Genomic DNA, 17,927 nt, shown 5'->3' with positions numbered 1-17,927 from the left:
AAAAGTTGGTCACCCTTCTGCTAACTTGTTCTAGTTCCCCAGAGGTATCTTCATTGCTACTGGGTGTGTTGCTCAGGGCTTCAAAGTTGCCCCAGCAATCACCTAGACAAATCCTGCCCATTTTTCTGTTGTTTCAGGAATGACTAGAGCCAGTCACCACCCCTCTACATCTAGTGATTCACTCCAAGAAATTTCCCTAAAGGGCTTCTGACAGATAGTGGCCAAAGAAAGGGGGATACGGGGCTGGTGATGGGGGAAGGAAAGGCAGCCGTAAACTGGTTTCTGAGGGGCCAGCAGGTGATACAACTAGTGTGTATGTAGCTAAGTTTAAGATACAGCAGGCTAGCTGGAGAGGAAAGATACACCTCATCTAAAGACATTCAGATACAAAGATTATATTTTAAGACCCTGTGCTGGCCAAACCAAACAAGGCTGCAGCCCTGTGGTTGGGCTGAGATGAAAAACGAATGGAGTAGAAGAACTGTAACCAAAAGACTCAGATTAGCTCTCAGGAAGGACCTCCTGACTCTCAGGGCGGCATGCAATGGTGATGCAATGGGCCCTGGAGATCAGAGGGCTTTGGTTACCAGAAGATATGGCCTGATGCATGGGGCAGTTGGAAGCTAAGATGCAGAGTCACGTGTTGTCGGGGGAATGTGAGGCTGAAGCCTAACCACATTGGCCAGCCAGAGTGGCTTGAGCAGAGCAGAAGCCTCTCAAGGGCAGCCTATAAGGGTCATAGGGTTGTCAGGCAGAGCACTGGGTGGCTGGAGTGCAGGATCAGGTGGGGAGCCCTAGACTGCTTCAGTAGATGTGTGAATCTGGATGTTTCTGAGCACTGCCTCTTTCCTTCAGTAGCCTCGCTGAGCAGCACCACATGGCTATGCAAAGGATAAACAGGTGGTGGGGGCAAGACGGGTCTGAGTGGCTCAAAGGAACAAATGACATGTTGCTTGAGGCCACACTCCAGACACGGAATTGGGTTTGCTGAAAACCTTGAGTTGGGGTCTCAGCTAGACCACTGACTTGCTGTGTGATCCTTGAGCAAGTTCGTTCACCCTCTCAGTCCCACATGGGGCTTAATAAAACCTGCTGTGTCCTGATGACTAAATGGAGTAAGGCAGGGAAGATACACTGTGCTTGGCTCACTAAAGACACTTAACAAAGGTTGGCTTCATTTATTCCTTTATTTTTTTTATTTTTTGAGATGGAGTCTCGCTCTGTTGCCCAGGCTGGAGTGCAGTGGTGCGATCTCAGCTCACTGCAAGCTCTGATTCCCCGGTTCATGCCATTCTCCTGTCTCAGCCTCCTGAGTAGCCGAGACTACAGGCGCCCGCCACCATGCTCAGCTAATTTTTTGTATTTTTAGTAGAGACGGGGTTTCACTGTGCTAGCCAGGATGGTCTCGATCTCCTGACCTCGTGATCTGCCCGCCTCTGCTTCCCAAAGTGCTGGGATTACAGGCGTGAGCCACTGCGCCCGGCCCGTTCCTTTCTTTTTATCCTTCCTTTTCTTTCTCCTCTATACTTGTTTGCTGCTTTTTCCCCTTCCTTTTCTCTCTCCTTTCCTGTTTCCTCCTTATCCTCCTTTCCTTCTCCCCTCCCCCATATTTCTCTGCCTTCACAATAATATATTGTCAATGCTGGACCCAAGCCTGGTGCTGAGTTGCGGCCTTCGAGCAGAGGCAGGCCTGAAAGGGCTGGCTGCTATGAGGTTTCCCATGGCTTCCTGCCCACCATGGTGGTCCAGGTACACAGGAGGGCTCTAGATGCAAAGTTCTAGGGGCAGTCTTACTGATTCTCCCTCTTCTCCCTTCCCTCTTTCTTTCAGAAAAAGATGCAAAGCCGAGTCACATTTGATACCATGGACTTCATTGCAGAGGAGGTATGCATAGCTCGAACCTTGCTGTGGTGGAATTTTCCTTCTGCACCCTGGCTTGGAAGAAACCCTGCTGGGCATCAGCAGAGCTGGTTTCAGTCTAGGCTCTGCCACCAACTCAGCTTGTCACCCTGAGTTGGCCACTTTGTTTCCTCATCAATAAAATAGCTGATCTCAGTGATTCCTCCAGCCCTGGAGCTCCAAGACTGTGAGCATCTAGGAACCAGCTGTCACTGCACAGTTGAGCAGAACCAATGAGAGAGAGTTCCTGGGCTTGGACCCGTGGGAAAACAGCAGGAAAAGATAAAGCAGAGGATGTGAGAGTCCCAGAGAGAGGAAGAATTCGGGTGGTGAGAAAGGGCTGACCTGTGTGAATTCTGGTTCTGCCCTGAATTCTCTGAGAGATGCTGGGCATACCTCTCACACCTGGGTGTCAGATACCCTTAGAGTCTTATTCAGGTGCAGCGCACCTGTTCACACTTGGAAGGCTGAGGTGGGAGGATCACTTGAGGCCGGGAGTTCAAGACTGCAGTGAGCTGTGGTCATATCACTGCATTCCAGTCTGGGTGATTAGAGCAAGGCCCCCTCTCTAAAAAAGAGTCCTCTCATTTTGATGAGGGAATGCTTTTATATCTGTGGGAGCTATGGACTGTGTGACTTGTTCCCTGAATTTCAATCTCATCATTGTTATCTTCTTGGCTTCTCTCCATGATATCCTGGGTTTTAAATATTAAAATCCAATTTAAAATTTAAAAGAGCCTACCTATTTATAGGGAAGATCTGAAATTCTCACCAGTGCAGACCTGACTTGACCCTGGCTTGGAGTAGCCATGTTGTTTTTTTTTTCCTCAGGGAAAGGGGAAAGAACAGAACTTTATAATGGGTATCAGGGCCACCTGTGCCCATCTCCTGACCCACCCCTTTCTCTTCATGGAGCCCAGGTATGGCTTCTGTTGCCTGCCTCTCCTGGGCACAGCCTTATTTTTTCGTGCCCCCTTGTGTATGAAGCATGCTCAGTTAAGTCATTCAAGCTCTGTGACTCTTCAGCTCTTCAGGCTGGCTATTGTGTGACACTGAGCACTGAAGGTTAATCAGCCTCTTTCCTTCAGGCAGGAGAAACTAGGGGCCTATCTGAGAGCCACAGAACTCTAGATATGAGGGCAATTCTGTGCACCTCAGTAGAGGGCGGGAAGAGGGCACAAAGGGAAAATTCTTTGTTACGGGCAAGGCCTATAGGTGGTCCTCAAATGAATCATGCCTGACTCTGGTTCCAACACAGAGAAGAGTAGAGAGCCAATTTATCCTCCCATCTCAGCCTTCTGAGTAGCTGGCATTACAGGTGTGCGCTGCTGAGCCCAGCTGGAGACTCATTTTAAAAACCAGCCCTTTGGCCAGATGTGCTGGCTCACGCTTGTAATCCCAGCACTTTGGGAGGCCGAGGCAGGAAGATTACCTGAGCTCAGGAGTTTTAGACCAGTCTGAGCAACATGTGAGACCCTGTCTCTACTAAAAATTAAAAAATAAAAATAATTAGCTGGGCATGGTGGCTCACACCTGTAATCCCAGAATTTTGGGAGGCTGAGGTGGCAGGATTGCTGGAGCCTGGGAAATCGAGGTCGCAGTGAGCTATGACTGTGCCACTGCACTGCAGTCTGGGTGACAGAGTGAGACCCTGTCCCCCTGCCCCCACCCCACCCCACCCTAAAAAAACAACAATCCCAGCCCTCTGAGTGATGCTAATGAGTATAGGGTTTCTTTGGAGTGATGAAAAGCTTCCAAAACAGTGTGGTGATTGTTGTACAACTCTGTGAATACACTAAAAAACACTGAATTGTACACTTTAAATGGTGATTTACATGGCATGTGAATTATATCTAAGTAAAAATGACATATAATATATAGTACACACACATATATAGTTATATAACCTGCCCCTCAGCACAGCATTTGGATTCTGATGGAAAACTAAGCCTCAGTATAGTCCATATTGGGCTTCTAATAACGCTAAACTTCTCACAGAGAACCCTTAATATTAGGGAGGCTTAGAATCACAGACTCAATTATTGCAGCAACTGTCAGATAGTGGAAACAATGGATACATTTAAAAAACATTGTTTAGAAAAACACTGAGTGAAGAAAAGCAAATTGCACAAGTGATGTCTACAGTCTGACATTTATGTAAATTTTTTATTTTTAGCTTTTGAGACAGAGTCTTCCTCTGTCATCCAGGCTGAAGTGCAGTGATGCAATCACAGCTCATTGCAACCTCAACCTCCTTGGGCTCAAACAGTCCTCCCATTTTAGCGCCCCCCAGTAGCTGGGACTACAGGTGTGTGCCACTACGCCCGACTAATTTTTTTTTTTTTTTGAGATGGAGTCTCGCTCTGTCTCCCAGGCTAGAGTGTAGTGGAGCAATCTGGGCTCGCTACAATCTCCGCCTCCCGGGTTCACGCCATTCTCTTGCCTCAGCCTCCCGAGTAGCTGGAACTAAAGGCGCCCGCCACCATGCCCTGCTAATTTTTTGTATTTTTAGTAGGGATGGGGTTTCACCGTATTAGCCAGGGTGGTCTTGATCTCCTGACCTCGTGATCCACCTGCCTTGGCCTCCCAAAGTGCTGGGATTACAGGCGTGAGCCACCGCGCCCGGCCCAATGCCTGGCTAATTCTTAAATTTTTTGTAGAGATGAGGGTCTTGCCATATTGCCCAGGCTGGTTTCGAACTCCTGGGCTCAAGTGATCCTCCAGCCTTGGCCTCCCAAAGCACTGGGATTACAGGCATGAGCCACTATGCCCAGCAGTAAATTTTAAAATACGAAATAGTCTTATATATTCTGTGGGTACATATATATGCATACATAAAAGTGGTAAACTTAGATGGTGGGGAGCAGATCTGGATTGGGGTGGTGTATACATATAAGAGGATTTTAACCATCTGTGTTGTTCTGATTTCTAATGGAAAATATGTGTTGTTTCCAAAAATTTTACTTATACCTGAGAAAAATAGAGGAAGTTAGTATGCCAGATGTTAATGGCTAATTTTGGGTAGTGGGATTATGGTCAATCATTCTTTCTTGATCCTTCCTGTCTGATGGAGGAACACAGTAGGAGTATGGCTGGCCTGCAGTGAGTGAAGGGAAAATGGTGAGAAATGGTGTTTGAGAAACAGACGGGCCAAGTCTCCTAGGCCCTGTTTGAAGTGAATTCCCTTTTCCCCATCCCAGACATTTTTTTGAGCTCCTAAGGTAGGCCTAGATCTGTGTGTGGTCATGAGGAATACTAGGCTGTGTAACGTCCCCAGCCTGCCATTGAGGAGCTAACTAGGAGTTATGACGAGACTTAACTAGTAAGTTACCCACTTTCATGATAATTACATTAATCCATTCACTAAGGCAGGGTCCTTGTGACCTAATTACCTCTTAAAGGTCTCAATTTTACAAATTTTTTTGTAGAAACAAGGTCTTGCTATGTTGCCTAGGCTGGTCTCAAACTCCTGGCCTCAAGTGATCCCCCTGCTTTGGCCTCCCAAAGTGTTGGGATTATAGGCATGAGCCACTGCGCCCAGCATCCACTTCTTAATAATGTCAGAATGGCAATTATATTTCGACACAAATTTTGGAGGGGACGTTTACCCTATAGCAAGAGCCTACTGGGGAAGGGGCAACTCTTTTAGCTAAGATGACCCAGTGGGGACTCACTGAGGGTGTGGCAGCATCTGAGCTGAGACCAGAATGATGAGTCAGCCATGTCCACAAGAAAACCCAGGGGACAAATATTCCAGGCAGAAAAAAACAGCCCAGGCAGAGACCTCAAGACAGAGCCGAGCTTAGCACATGCCAGGGACAGGTAGAAAGTCCCAGAGTAGAGAACAAAGGGGAGAGGTAGGAGATGAGGTTGGAGAGAAGCCATTGAGGGTGTTCACAACTCACGGTGTCACTTCTTCAGCAGGTGGGTGTGGTAGGTGAACGTGCTGGTCCATGAGGCCTGATTCACTGGAGAAGAAAAGGTTTAGCTAATAGTCTCTGGAAGGTTCACTTTGCTCATTAGTCTCCTGTAGCATGCCGAGCTCTAGGCTGAGACATAGGCGAAGGTCTCCCCTGACTGCTATGTGTATGTGCTGAGTAGACTCTGCAGGACCACTGAAGCCCGGGGAAGCCTGTATTGCCTAGGAAGGTCAATGAACAGCACAGGTCGGGGGGATGTCAGCATTGATATGTGTCAGATCTACTCCTAATCCTGCCTGAGTTTCTTCATCTGTCAAATGGAATAACAGTTCTTGGGCTGGCAGGATGCAGTGAGATGGGCATGTAAAATGTTTATCCCAGTGCCTGACACACAGTAAGCACTCATCACATGTCAGCCACTGTGGTACAGCGAACGGGAAAGTATACAAGCAGGACTGTGGGGTGTTGCCCGCTGGCCCATGAGCGAAATTGCTGGGTCCCCTGTATCACTCTGGTCCTCTCTCCTTAGGGTCACTTTCCTCCAAAGGCCATTCAAATATTGCAGAAGAAGCCTTCCTGGAGAACAGAGGATGAGATCCAGGCCGTCTGTAACATCCTGCAGGTTCTGGATAGCTATCGGAACTACGCGGAGCCCCTGCAGCTGCTCCTGGCCAAAGTCATGCGCTTTGAACGGTCAGTGAGGGGCACAGCCCTTGGCCACCAGGCTGAGGCTGGACTGAGCAAAAGAGCCTGGCTGAGAAGGTGTGGCAGGTCCTGCCCACCCCTCTGCATATTGTCAGCCATGAATGAAGTCTTCTGTCCATTCACTTCAGCTCCCACTGCTGTGGTCGCAGCACCCTTTATCTTGCACACTTATTGAGACTCTTAGATAATTAAAGGGCCATTAAATCTGGAGAGGATCTAGTAGGAACCTCAGAGAGGATCTGGTCCAATTCCCTCATTTTTCAGATGAGGAAACTGAGGCTCTGTGGGGGAAAATGGCTCCTCCTACGTCACCCAGACAAAAAGAAACAGCACTGAAGCTCTTTTCAGTCACTCACATCAGAGCTTGGGATGAATTCTTTCTGAAACAGCTTGGCTTTGCTTGAATTACCACTGAGGTCAGTGATGCTCTGATTGAGAGTTGAGAAAGGGTAGTTTCCCCAAAGGAGAATCAGGGTGCGACTGATGGAAAAATATGACCAGATGCTTGACAGCAAAAGCGACAGATGTCTGCTTTTGGAGATTCAGGTTCTAGCTCTGACTTGATTGTGGCTTGCCGTGACCTTCAGCAAGCTGTGGGTTCCTTGGGTCCCCCTTTCCCCTTCCCAAAAATGTTGGTTGAGCTTGATGGTCTCTGAGGGTCTTTCTGGCTCTAGCCCTAGTCATCTTTACTTCACTGAACAGTGCCTGTGCTCCCTCATCTTCAAAATCTCATTTCCTAGCTGAGTATTCCTGCTATCTCCCAGCTAGTCATTATCACCTGGGCCATCTCCTCTTTCTTTTTTCTTTTTATTATTAGTATTTTTGAGATGGGTCTCATCCTGTCAACCAGGCTGGAGTGCAGTGGTGCAATCACAGCTCACTGAAGCCTCTAACTCCGAGGCTCATGTGAGCCTTCCACCTCGGCCTCCTTTGTAGCTGGGACAAGGGGTAGGCATCACCTTTCCTGGCTAAATTTATCTTTTATTTTTTGTAGAGACAAAGTCTCACTATGTTGCTCAGGCTGGTCTTGAACTCCTGAGCTCAAGTTATTCTTCCACCTCAGCCTCCCAAAATGCTGGGATTACAGACATGTACCACTGTACCTGGCTTGCCTCTTTCCTACACTGATAAAGATTCCAGGCTGATACTGGTTTGTAGCTCATGAAGCCCATAGCCACAGTGGAGCCTGGGCAGTACTGACTCCAGCCTGGTGTGGTCCTCTGTCTGTCCTCTGATCCCTTCCCTCAGGAGTTTGCCACAGAATCACAAGGCCAGTGAGTACTCTCTAAGAGGTCAGAAGAGGAGATGCTGCTGGGGGCTGGGTCAGGGAAGGCTTCCTGGAGGAAGTAGGATCTGAGTTCCTGAAAGGATCTGAATAGTGGAGAAGAGAGGGAAGGCCATTGCAGGCAGGGGAGCAACATGGACAAACTGATGGAACAAAGTGGGTATCATCTGCCCTGAGCAGGGTGTTGGTTCCCCTGCTGCTGGTCAAGCCAGTGAGTCAGGAAGGAACAGAAGGTGGCAGTGTGGAGGGGGAGGAGGAAGAGAAGGAACTGCTGAGGGCAAGGCCATGAGCTCAGAGCTGGGGACAATGGCCCTGCTATCTGGGTACTTCCACAATGGCTGCTCCTCAGTCCTGGCAGAGACTAAAGGGCAGACTTTTTTTTACCCATTGTCTCCTGGGTACAATCCAAACTTAGCTGAGCTTTGGAGGCCCTTTATGGTGGGACCAGTCGAATTTCTCTCCCACCACTCCCCTGACCTTGCCTTCTCCCATTTTCCTTTCCCGTGAAGTGCACATTACCTATGAAGTACACGTTATCCCTTGAATGTGCCGTGCTTTGGGCCACCTCTGCACCTTTGGTCATGGTGATCCCTGTGCCTGGAACGCTATTCCATCTCTTTGCCCACCTGGATGACTCACTTGAAGCACCATGCTAGAGCCTTGTCTGACCTTCCTAAGCTTGGATAAAGGCCCCTTCTCTGTGCTCCTCAAGTAGCCTGCACTGACATCTCTTAAAGCATTTTTAAACCTCATTTACATCCTGTATGCGACCATAATTTTGAAAACAAAGTCTGTGTTGTTCATTGTGCCTAATTTTTTTTTCTTTTTTTGAGACAGAGTCACCCAGGCCAGAGTGCAGTGGTATGATCATGGCTCACCATAGCCCTAAACTCCCAGGCTCAGGTGATCTTCCCACCTCAGCCTTACAGGCAGCTGGGACTACAGGTGTGCACCCCCACACTTGGCTAATCTTTGCATTTTTTGTAGAGATGGGGTTTCACCTTGTTGCCCAGCCAGGAGTTCAAGACCAGCCTGAGCAACATAACAAGACTCCGTCTCTACAAATGATAGAACAATTAGCTGAATGTGGCAACTTCAGGTCTCAGCTCAAATATCCCTTCCTTATTGATAGTAAGAATAGGCAACATGGGACTGGGCACAGTGGCTTACTCCTTTAATCCCAGCACTTTGCACGGCCAAGGTGGGAGGATCCTTGAGCCCAGGAGTTCAAGACCAGCCTAGGCAACATAGTGAGACCCTGTCCCTATCCCAAACTCCTAGGCTCAAACGATCCTCCCACCTTGGCCTCCCAAAGTGCTGGGATTAACAGGCATGTGCCACCGCACTTGACCTCATGGTGCCTAATAGACACACTGATATTTAACTTATTGAATGAATGAAGGAAAAGAATAAATATCGAAAGAATTGAGATTTGGACATGCATACGAAATACAGAAACTTCCCTCTGAGTTTAAGAACTCCTTGTTTGCTCTGGGCCTGGGCGCTTCTACCCTAAGGGTGCCCAGTTGGGTAGTGGGCTGCTGGTAATTATGATAAGACCATTATCTGTGTCTCATTCTAGGCATACTCATCTGCATTTTAGAGACAAGAGAAACCAAGGATCAGAGAGGGGATATCCATTGCTCAGTGTCACACAGCTAAGAGCAGAACCAGGATTTGGATCCTGGGCTAACGCTAAAGCCAGTCCTCCTAATCATTTAGCGACTCTACTAACCCATTCATTGCTTTCAGCATGTGTTCACTCATTTATTCCACTATGTTCAATGAACATTCACTGTGTCCAAGCACACGCGGCAGTGACCCAGACTGGCAAAGACTCTGCTCTCAGGAAGCTTCAGTCCAACCGAGGCAGGCAACGGCATAGGTGTTAGTGAAAGGCTCCAGCTTGACTGGCAGGGCTGGGCTGTCCTGAGGGCCCTTCTGGTCCAAGTCTGTGCTCTTATATCCCAGAGCAAAGAGCACAACCAGTCCAGAGCTCCTCCCAGCTTGGACCTGCCCCCGTGTCACTACCCAATCAACTAGCAGTGGTCTTTTCCCAGGTTTGGTCGTAGGCGTGTGATCATCAAGAAGGGGCAGAAGGGCAACAGCTTTTATTTCATCTACCTGGGCACAGTTGCAATAACCAAGGACGAGGATGGCAGCAGTGCCTTCCTAGATCCCCACCCAAAATTGCTGCACAAGGGTAGCTGCTTTGGGGTAAGCCCAGGAGAAGGACCCGGTTTCCTGGGGTGGAGTGGGTGGAGGTGACAGGACTTCTGCTAGAACCTCTCAGCCAGGCTCAGTCCTGCCTAGTACTCTGTACAAGTCACTGTCCCGTGTGGGCCCCAGTGCCCTTACCTGTCAAATGCTAGTTGAGTTGGACCAAGATCAGCCTCTTCATCTGTGATGTTTAAGAAGTATGTTCCTGATACAGCCCTTTAGAGATGAAATGACTCCACAGTGAGGCCTCTCCAGCTTCCTCCCCTCTGGCCTGTTCAGGCCTGTTGCCTCTTTTTCCATAAGCAGCAGATTAAGAAGAAGGGGAGTGGGCCCCAGTGGGAGAATGTGCAGGAGAATAGAGGGGGCCGGGGAACACACAGTCTGGTGAGGAGAGAATTCAGGGGGAAGATGGAGGCAGGGAAGATGTGCGTAAGGCTGAGGACAGGAAGTGGAGGTGGCCTCACACTTGCCCTTGCCCTGTCCACCCAACAGGAAATGGACGTTCTGCATGCTTCAATGAGGAGGTCCACCATCGTCTGTATGGAAGAAACGGAGTTCCTGGTTGTTGACCGGGAGGACTTCTTTGCTAATAAGCTGGACCAGGAAGTTCAGAAGGATACTCAGTATCAGTTTGAATTTTTTAGGTAACTCTGCCTTCATTCAACATTTTTTTCCCCTTGTGTGTTTATTAGCTGCCTGACTTTGTCTGTCCTAGGCCTGGTGGGAAACATACTGGTTGCTGTTCTCTCTGTCTGGGATGCTCTGAAGTCCCACCTCGTACCCACCTTCTCTCTGCAAACTCCTACTATCCCTTCGGGTCTCAGCTCAAATATCCCTTCCTTATTGATAGTAATGAATAGCTAACACGAGACTGGGCACAGTGGCTCACTCCTGTAATACCAGCACTTTGGGAGGCCAAGGTGGGAGGATCCCTGAGCCCAGGAGTTCAAGACCAGCCTGGGCAACATAGTGAAATCCTGTCCCTACAAAACAAACAAAAAAAAATTAGCTGGGTGTGGTGGCACATACCTATAGTTTCAGCTACTTGGGAGGCTGAGGTGGGAGGATCACTTGGGCCCAGGAGTTTGAGGCTGTGGTGAGTTGTGATCACATCACTGCACTCCAGCCTGGGTGACAGAGCGTGGTCCTAGTAGCTAGGACTATAGGTGTGCTGCCACATCCAGCTAATTGTTCTATTATTTGTAGAGATGGAGTCTTGTTATGTTGCCCAGGCTGGTCTTGAACTCCTGGTCTCAAGTGATCCTGCCACTTTGGCCTCCTAAAGTGCTGGGATTACAGACATGAGCCCCCGTGCTCAGCCCAAACTATAATTCTTTTTTATTTTTTTTTTTGAGAGAGGATCTTGCTCTGTTGCCCAGGCTAGAGTGCAGTGGCATGATCTCACCTCACTGCAACCTCCGCCTCCTGGGTTCAAGCAATTCTCCTGCCTCAGCCTCCCACATAGCTGGAATTACAGTCACGTGCCATGACTCCCAGCTAATTTTTTTGTATTTTTAGTAGAGACAGGGTTTCACTATGTTGGCCAGGGTGGTGCTGAACTCCTGGCCTCAAGTGATCTGCCTGCCTTGGCCTCCCAATGTGCTGGGATTACAGGCGTAAGTCACTGCTCCTGGCCCAAACTATAATTCTTGATTGCATAGTAATTTCTTCACAGTTTATATGCCCCCTCAGGCAGTAAGCAGTATGGTGACAGGGACCAGATCTGTCTTTGTCCCTACTATAATCCTTATGTTGTCACACTGCCAGACACATGCAGGTGCTCAACTAATAAATATTGGGTAAGGTGAATAACAGGATATAAATAATTACAATCACATGTGAGTCAGAAAGTAAGCACCATAACTGGATATCATATTTAAAAGCAGAACTCATACACAGCAAAAGATTTTTGGTTTTTGAATACTTGCGTACATGAAAGGCCACATAAGGATATGCAAGTGAAATCTCATTTAATTGCTCTTCAGTTATTTGCCTTTATGTAAAAGGAGTAAAAATCCAATGAAGTATCTGCACTGGCCCTGAAAATTCAGGTTGTAGGGCTGCACAGCTACAGAGAAGTGTGATGGCTGAGGGATCTGATTCCTGTGGCTGGGGCTGAGAGAGGTAGCTTCATCCCCTGGAAAAGTGGGGATTTAGTCCTAAAGGGAGGAGCTGTTTTTTTTTTCTTCCATACTCTGGAAAAATAGGTCTGGCTCCAATCTCAGCTCTTAGGTTATCAGCGATGTGACCCTAGATAGGTCACGTCATTTCTCTGTGCTTTAGCCTCCTGCTCTCTAAAATGGGGATAAGGATACCTTTCTCCCAAGGTCATGGTGAGGATGGAATGGGATGATCATGGGAAGTGTATGGCCCAGTGCTTGGCGCATGGTAGGTACTTCTTCTATGGTGGCCCTACTTTTCTTCTGGTGTCTCCAGACCTTCGTCCCTGACATGGCACTGAGCGTGTTCACCTCTGGTGCCCTGACCTTAACTCAGTGCACGCATCGAGGCCTGAGTCACCTTGAGTTAACCTGATTCAATGAACTCAGTCCACCTGAGTCAGTTAAGTTACGAGTCCTTAACCTGTTGGAGGTGAGAAAATCTGAGATGATTGTTGGCAGCCCTTGGAGCCGCATATGAAGGCAGGCAAGCCTGTGAAGGTGGTGTTCAAGGTCAGGGGAAGGGGCAGTCACTGCGGGGTGGGTTCACCCACAGGGAGCAACAGGCAGAAAGAGGGGAGTCCAGACATGTCCCACTCTCCAGGCCCAGAGCTGAGTATTTGAAGCCAACAGGCCAGGGGGACACAGGGGTTGGATGAGCTGCCCAAAGCAAAGGTAGGGCCAGAACTGCTAAGTTGGGGGACAGAGCAGCTGTGAGCTGGAGTGGGGACTAGCTTCATGGGCCACGGTGGGGAGGGTTGGCAGGGCTGGAGGGGGAGAAGGTTCTTGGAACGAGGAGCAGAGGTGAGAAAAGCACAGAGGCTGGATCACCCAGGGACATCTGAGCAACAGCAAACAGGGGAGCTTGGCTGGAGGGGAGGGCCTTGGGAAAAGGTGGAGGGAGCCAAGGTGATAGCAGGTAGGAGAGTGGCTACAGGCAAGGCCAGGTAATCGCACAGGTAGCAGCGAAATCTTCCACCCAGGCATCTTCCACAGGAGAAGAGTATGTGCCCTCTGCAGATTGCTAAGGTCTGGGCACCTTGTGTGATGGAGTTGATGAATTCTAACAGGCTCTTCCCACAGGAAGATGGATCTGTTTGCATCATGGTCTGATGAGAAGCTCTGGCAGCTTGTAACCATGGCGAAGACGGAGAGGTTCTCGTATGGGCAGCTAATCTCAAAAGACTTTGGAGAGTCATCCTTCATCATGTTTATCAGCAAGGTGAAAAGTCTGGGGGTTGGGATGAGGGTGAACCTCTGAGGAGCATGCCTAAGATCATGTCCTGTGACGTGATGGTCAGAGTTTGAGCCCCTTTCTGCAACCTGTGCAATTCACTTCCTTTTCAGAGTTTCCATGTCCCAGCTGTAAGAGGCCTGCCGCTCTCAGAGCGTGGCTAGAGACGTTAGATATATGGCTATCGTGTTAGAAAGAGGACCAAGGGATTCTCCCACCTCAAGCTCCTAAGCATGCTTGTTTACATATAGATGCATATTTAAATTATGCATTTGGCTGTTGAATCTTAGTGATGCCAGATCACTTTTAAAATTATTTATTTATTTATTTATTTATTTATTTATTTATTTATTTATTTTGAGACAAGAATCTCGCTGTTGTCAGCCTAGGCTGGAGTACAATGGCACAATCTTGGCTCACTGCAACCTCTGCCTCCTGGGTTTCAGCAATTCTTCTGCCTCACCCTCCCGAATAGCTGAGATTACAGGTGCCTGCCACCATGCCCGGCTAATTTTTGTATTTTTAGTAGAGACAGGGTTTCATTATGTTGGCCAGGCTGGTCTCGAACTCCTGACCTCAGGTGATCTGCCTGCTCGGCCTCCCAAAGTGCTGGGATTACAGGCATGAGCCACCAGGCCCAGCCTATTTATTTTTGAGACAGAGTCTTGCTCACTTTGTGGCACAAACTTGAGTGCAGTGATGAGATCTTGGCTCACTGCAACCTCTGCCTCCCGGGTTCAAGTAATTCTCCTGCCTCAGCCTCCTGAGTAGCTAGGACTACAGGTATGTGCCACCATGCCTGGCTAATTTTTTTGTATTTTTAGTAGAGATGGGGTTTCGTCATACTGGCCAGGCTGGTTTCAAACTCATGGCCTCAAGCGATCCACCTCCCAAAATGCTGAGATTACAGATGTTAGCCACCACACCCAACCTTAAATTATCTTTAAATTGTAAAAGTGATATGACCACATTAGGAAACTTTCTGGAAAAAGGGAAGAAATCATCCATAAACCATCATCTCAGAGTAGAGTTTCAACAGTGGAATTTCTTGGTATCATAATTTTGTTTTGTAAGGCAGACTTTATTCAAAGGGGCCATAGCCATAGGTATAGGAACCACTGCAATGGAGTCTTGCAGCCAGAGAGAGAGATTGGACTCAACTCTCAGTATCATAATTTTTATGGCTCCTGCAACAAATTGCATTCCAAAAGGAGAGCCCCACCTTATCTAGTGTCCAGGATGTACATTTTTGTTGGTGCCACCACAGCTCTGCCAGCCTTGCATGTCATTTTTTCAGAAGTTTTCTAGTTTAATAGGTCACAGTTGCTGCCATACTGAGGATTTGATATTTTTTCTGATTACTAGTGAGATTTATCATGTTTGTTTATGATTTACATTTTATCTTTTGCAAATTGCTTTATGTCCTTTGCCATCTTCTCTGTTGGTTGATAATGAAAAGAAAATCTCCCATTTCTCAAGTGCTTACTGTATGCCAGGTTCTATGTTTCACATGCTTCATCTCATTTTAGTCTCTATAGCCCGGAGGAGGTTGGTATTGTCATTATTCCCATTTTACAGAGGAGGAAACTGAGGCACAGTAAGGTGAAGTGGTTATCCAAGGTCACACAGCTGATGAAGTGCAGAGGCAGGGTTCAACCCAAGTCTCTCTGACTGCAAAGCTCTTTTCAGGAACTTGGATTCAGGATTTGGGCTGACCTTTCTGTCTGTTTCTTACAGATTAAGCCATCACAGGCATTTGTTGAGTTTTTGCCAAGGTCACGACACATTGGTCTAGGCTCTGGAGGGATACAAAGATGAAAAAGACTGGTTTTCTCTCTTTATAGATCTCCTCCACCAGATTCCACACATAGACAAAGAAAAGTGTCAATGCCAAGTACCAAGTGATTGGTGCAAACTCTGCAAGTTACAAGAATTCAGGAGAGGGAACTCTCTAAAGGCTGGAGGCTTTAAGAAGGGCTTCCTGGAGGAGGTGAGGTGGGAGATGAGCCCTGACATATGAACCATTAGACAAAAGGAGGAAGCAAGATTGGTTGTGTGCTGGCATTGGCTTGTACCTGCCTGTGAGAGCTGATTGTTAAATTTTCAGGAATTTTGGTAAACATAATAATTATTAAAAATTAGATGCTATAAACCTACAATTAAATAAGTTATATGGAAAATTAGGAGCTGGGCATGGTGGCTGACGCCCATAGTCTTAACGACTCAGGAGACTCATGCAGGAATATCTTTTGAGCCCAGGAGTTTGAAAGCAGCCTGGGCAACATAGCAAGACCCTATCTCTAAGAAAGAAAGACAGACGAGAGAGGGAGAGAGAGAGAGAGAAGAGGGGAGGGGAGGGGGAAGAAAGGAAGGAAGGAAGGGAGGAAAGACGGAGCAAACAAAAGAGAGAAGGAAAGAAAGAAAACGAGGGTAATACATACTGAAAACTCATCATTTCCTACTGATGTTACTGCATTTTTACTAGTTCTTCTCTTCAGGTTACGTCTATTGTGTCTCTATGGTAGAAATACTATGCGATTGTGAGTATCTCTTCCCAACTCCACATTCAGTGACCTCATGTTGGTAGCTTACAATCAGCCATGGTTGGATAATTTATACAATGGAATCAGCAAACACCCTAAGTCAGGTCTTGGTTTAGGGCTTTGCTGATTGTCTTAGGAAAGTGCTAAAAGAAAATGCTTGTAATGCAGATTAAATTTAAAAGTGGCCTGGGTCTTTAGCTGCTACACTGCAAAGAGAATGAAATCGTCTAACAATATTTAAAAGCTATTATCTCTCTGGGCGCGGTGGCTCACACCTGTAATCGTAGCACTTTGGAAGGCTGAGGTGGGTGGATCACTTGAGGTCAGGAGTTCGAGACTAGCCTGGCCAACGTGGTGAAACCTCATGTCTACTAAAAATATAAAAATTAGCTGGACATGGTGGCGCACACCTAATCCCAGCTACTTAGGAGGCTGAGGCAGGAGAATTGCTTGAACCTAGGAGGTGGAGGTTGCAGTGAGCCGAGATCTCACCACTGTACTCCAGCCTGGGCAACAGAATGAGACTCCATCTCAAAAAAATAAAATAAATCAAAACAAAGAAAAGCTATTATCTGGCTGAGTGCAGTGGCTCATGCCTGTAATCTCAACACTTTGGGAGGCCGAGGCGGGTGGATCACTTGAGGCCGGGGTTTGAGACCAGCCTGGCCAACATGGTAAAACCCTGTCACTACTAAAAATACAAAAACTAGCCAGGTGTGGTGGTGCGCACCTATAATCCCAGCTACTCAGGAGGCTGAGGCAGGAGAATCACTTAAACCTGGGAGGTGGAGGTTGCAGTGAGCTGAGATCATGCCACTGCATTCCAGCCTGGGTGACAGAGTCTCAAAAAAAAATTAATTAAAAAAGAGCTATTATATCATTCATCATAGAAGTTATACCATTGAACAAGTGAAGTTCTAATGTACATAGTGCTAAAGCTAAAAAAAGTTTCAGTTTAATATAATTTATGTGAGAGTGAGAAATAGAACAGTATATCACAAGTCAGATTTAATAACATTGAATTTACTGGGAGAGAATGGATTGGGATGCAACTTCATTTGTCCAGCTTGAGTTGAGTTGCAACTATAAACTGGCCATGGATACAAGAGTTCAGTCAAAACCCACAAAAGAAGTCTGTGAGAGCTGATTGGCTGTATGGAATTTCCTGTATGGTATATTTTATTATTTATAAATTGTGTGTAACACATTCTTTGTAACAGTAAGGTTTATTTGCAGGCATATGTTTTTTAGGAGAGTTGGTTGTTAAACTTACCAGCACAACCAGGGGAGTGGTGTGTGTGTTGTTATTCTCAGCTCAGTCCCAGAGAACAGAATCAAGTCTAGTTAATATAAGTAGCAAAAGATTTATTGCCGGATATCAATTGACAGTTCCTTCTCCTCCTTGATACTTGCTTTCTCTGTGCTAAAATTTTGAGGTGATCACCTCTGCCATATCTCTCCAAATTTAACTCTAAGCTCTTTGATACTATATAGCCAGGAAAGATGGGGGGATGTGTGGTGAGGGATAGAAATCCTTTACAATATTTTCTTTAATCAGCATAATGATTACATTCTGACTGGCAGAAAGTGGGGGGTGGTTCTTCATCTGTTTTGCCTCCATTGCTTCACCTGTGAAATGGTACCACTCACCCCGTAAAGTCTGGTAAGGATGAGAATCAGTTTAGTACATGCTTACTCAGTGAGCATTCCTCCACTGAGTGGAGCATTCATTCCTCCACAGCATTCCTCACTGGATTGTGAGAAGCGATCCAGTGCTTCTCAAAGTGCGGTGGCTGGACCAGCAGCACCTGGAAACTCATTTCTTCTTCTTCTTCTTCTTCTTCTTCTTCTTCTTCTTCTTCTTCTTCTTCTTCTTCTTTTCTTCTTCTTCTTCTTCTTCTTCCTTCTCTTCTTTTCTTCTTCTTCTTCTTCTTCTTCTTCTTTCTTCTTCTTCTTCTTCTT

At 47.1% G+C, this 17,927-nt stretch overlaps 1 protein-coding gene across 13 annotated transcripts in view; it reads left to right on the top strand.

Moving 5' to 3' along the window:
* The window catches only part of CNBD2 (cyclic nucleotide binding domain containing 2), a 78,571-nt gene that overhangs the window by 19,920 nt on the left and 40,724 nt on the right, over window positions 1–17,927 (top strand). For 12 of the 13 annotated variants that reach the window (XR_009211491.1, XM_058433027.1, XM_058433026.1 and 9 more), the window contains 5 exons: window positions 1,831–1,884; window positions 6,349–6,512; window positions 9,870–10,026; window positions 10,522–10,673; window positions 13,272–13,410. Coding sequence is in view for 12 of the 13 variants with exons in the window: in XM_058433027.1 (XP_058289010.1) it covers window positions 1,831–1,884; window positions 6,349–6,512; window positions 9,870–10,026; window positions 10,522–10,673; window positions 13,272–13,410 (666 nt within the window). In the remaining variant the exon portion in view is untranslated. The remainder of the gene's footprint in view (window positions 1–1,830; window positions 1,885–6,348; window positions 6,513–9,869; window positions 10,027–10,521; window positions 10,674–13,271; window positions 13,411–17,927) is intronic. The other variant, XM_032141814.2, reaches the window with a different exon arrangement.

This window comes from Hylobates moloch, unplaced genomic scaffold (genome assembly GCF_009828535.3).
Source record: "Hylobates moloch isolate HMO894 unplaced genomic scaffold, HMol_V3 SCAFFOLD_21, whole genome shotgun sequence".
Classification (NCBI taxonomy): domain Eukaryota; kingdom Metazoa; phylum Chordata; class Mammalia; order Primates; family Hylobatidae; genus Hylobates; species Hylobates moloch.
This window is presented reverse-complemented; position numbering and strand designations above follow the sequence as displayed.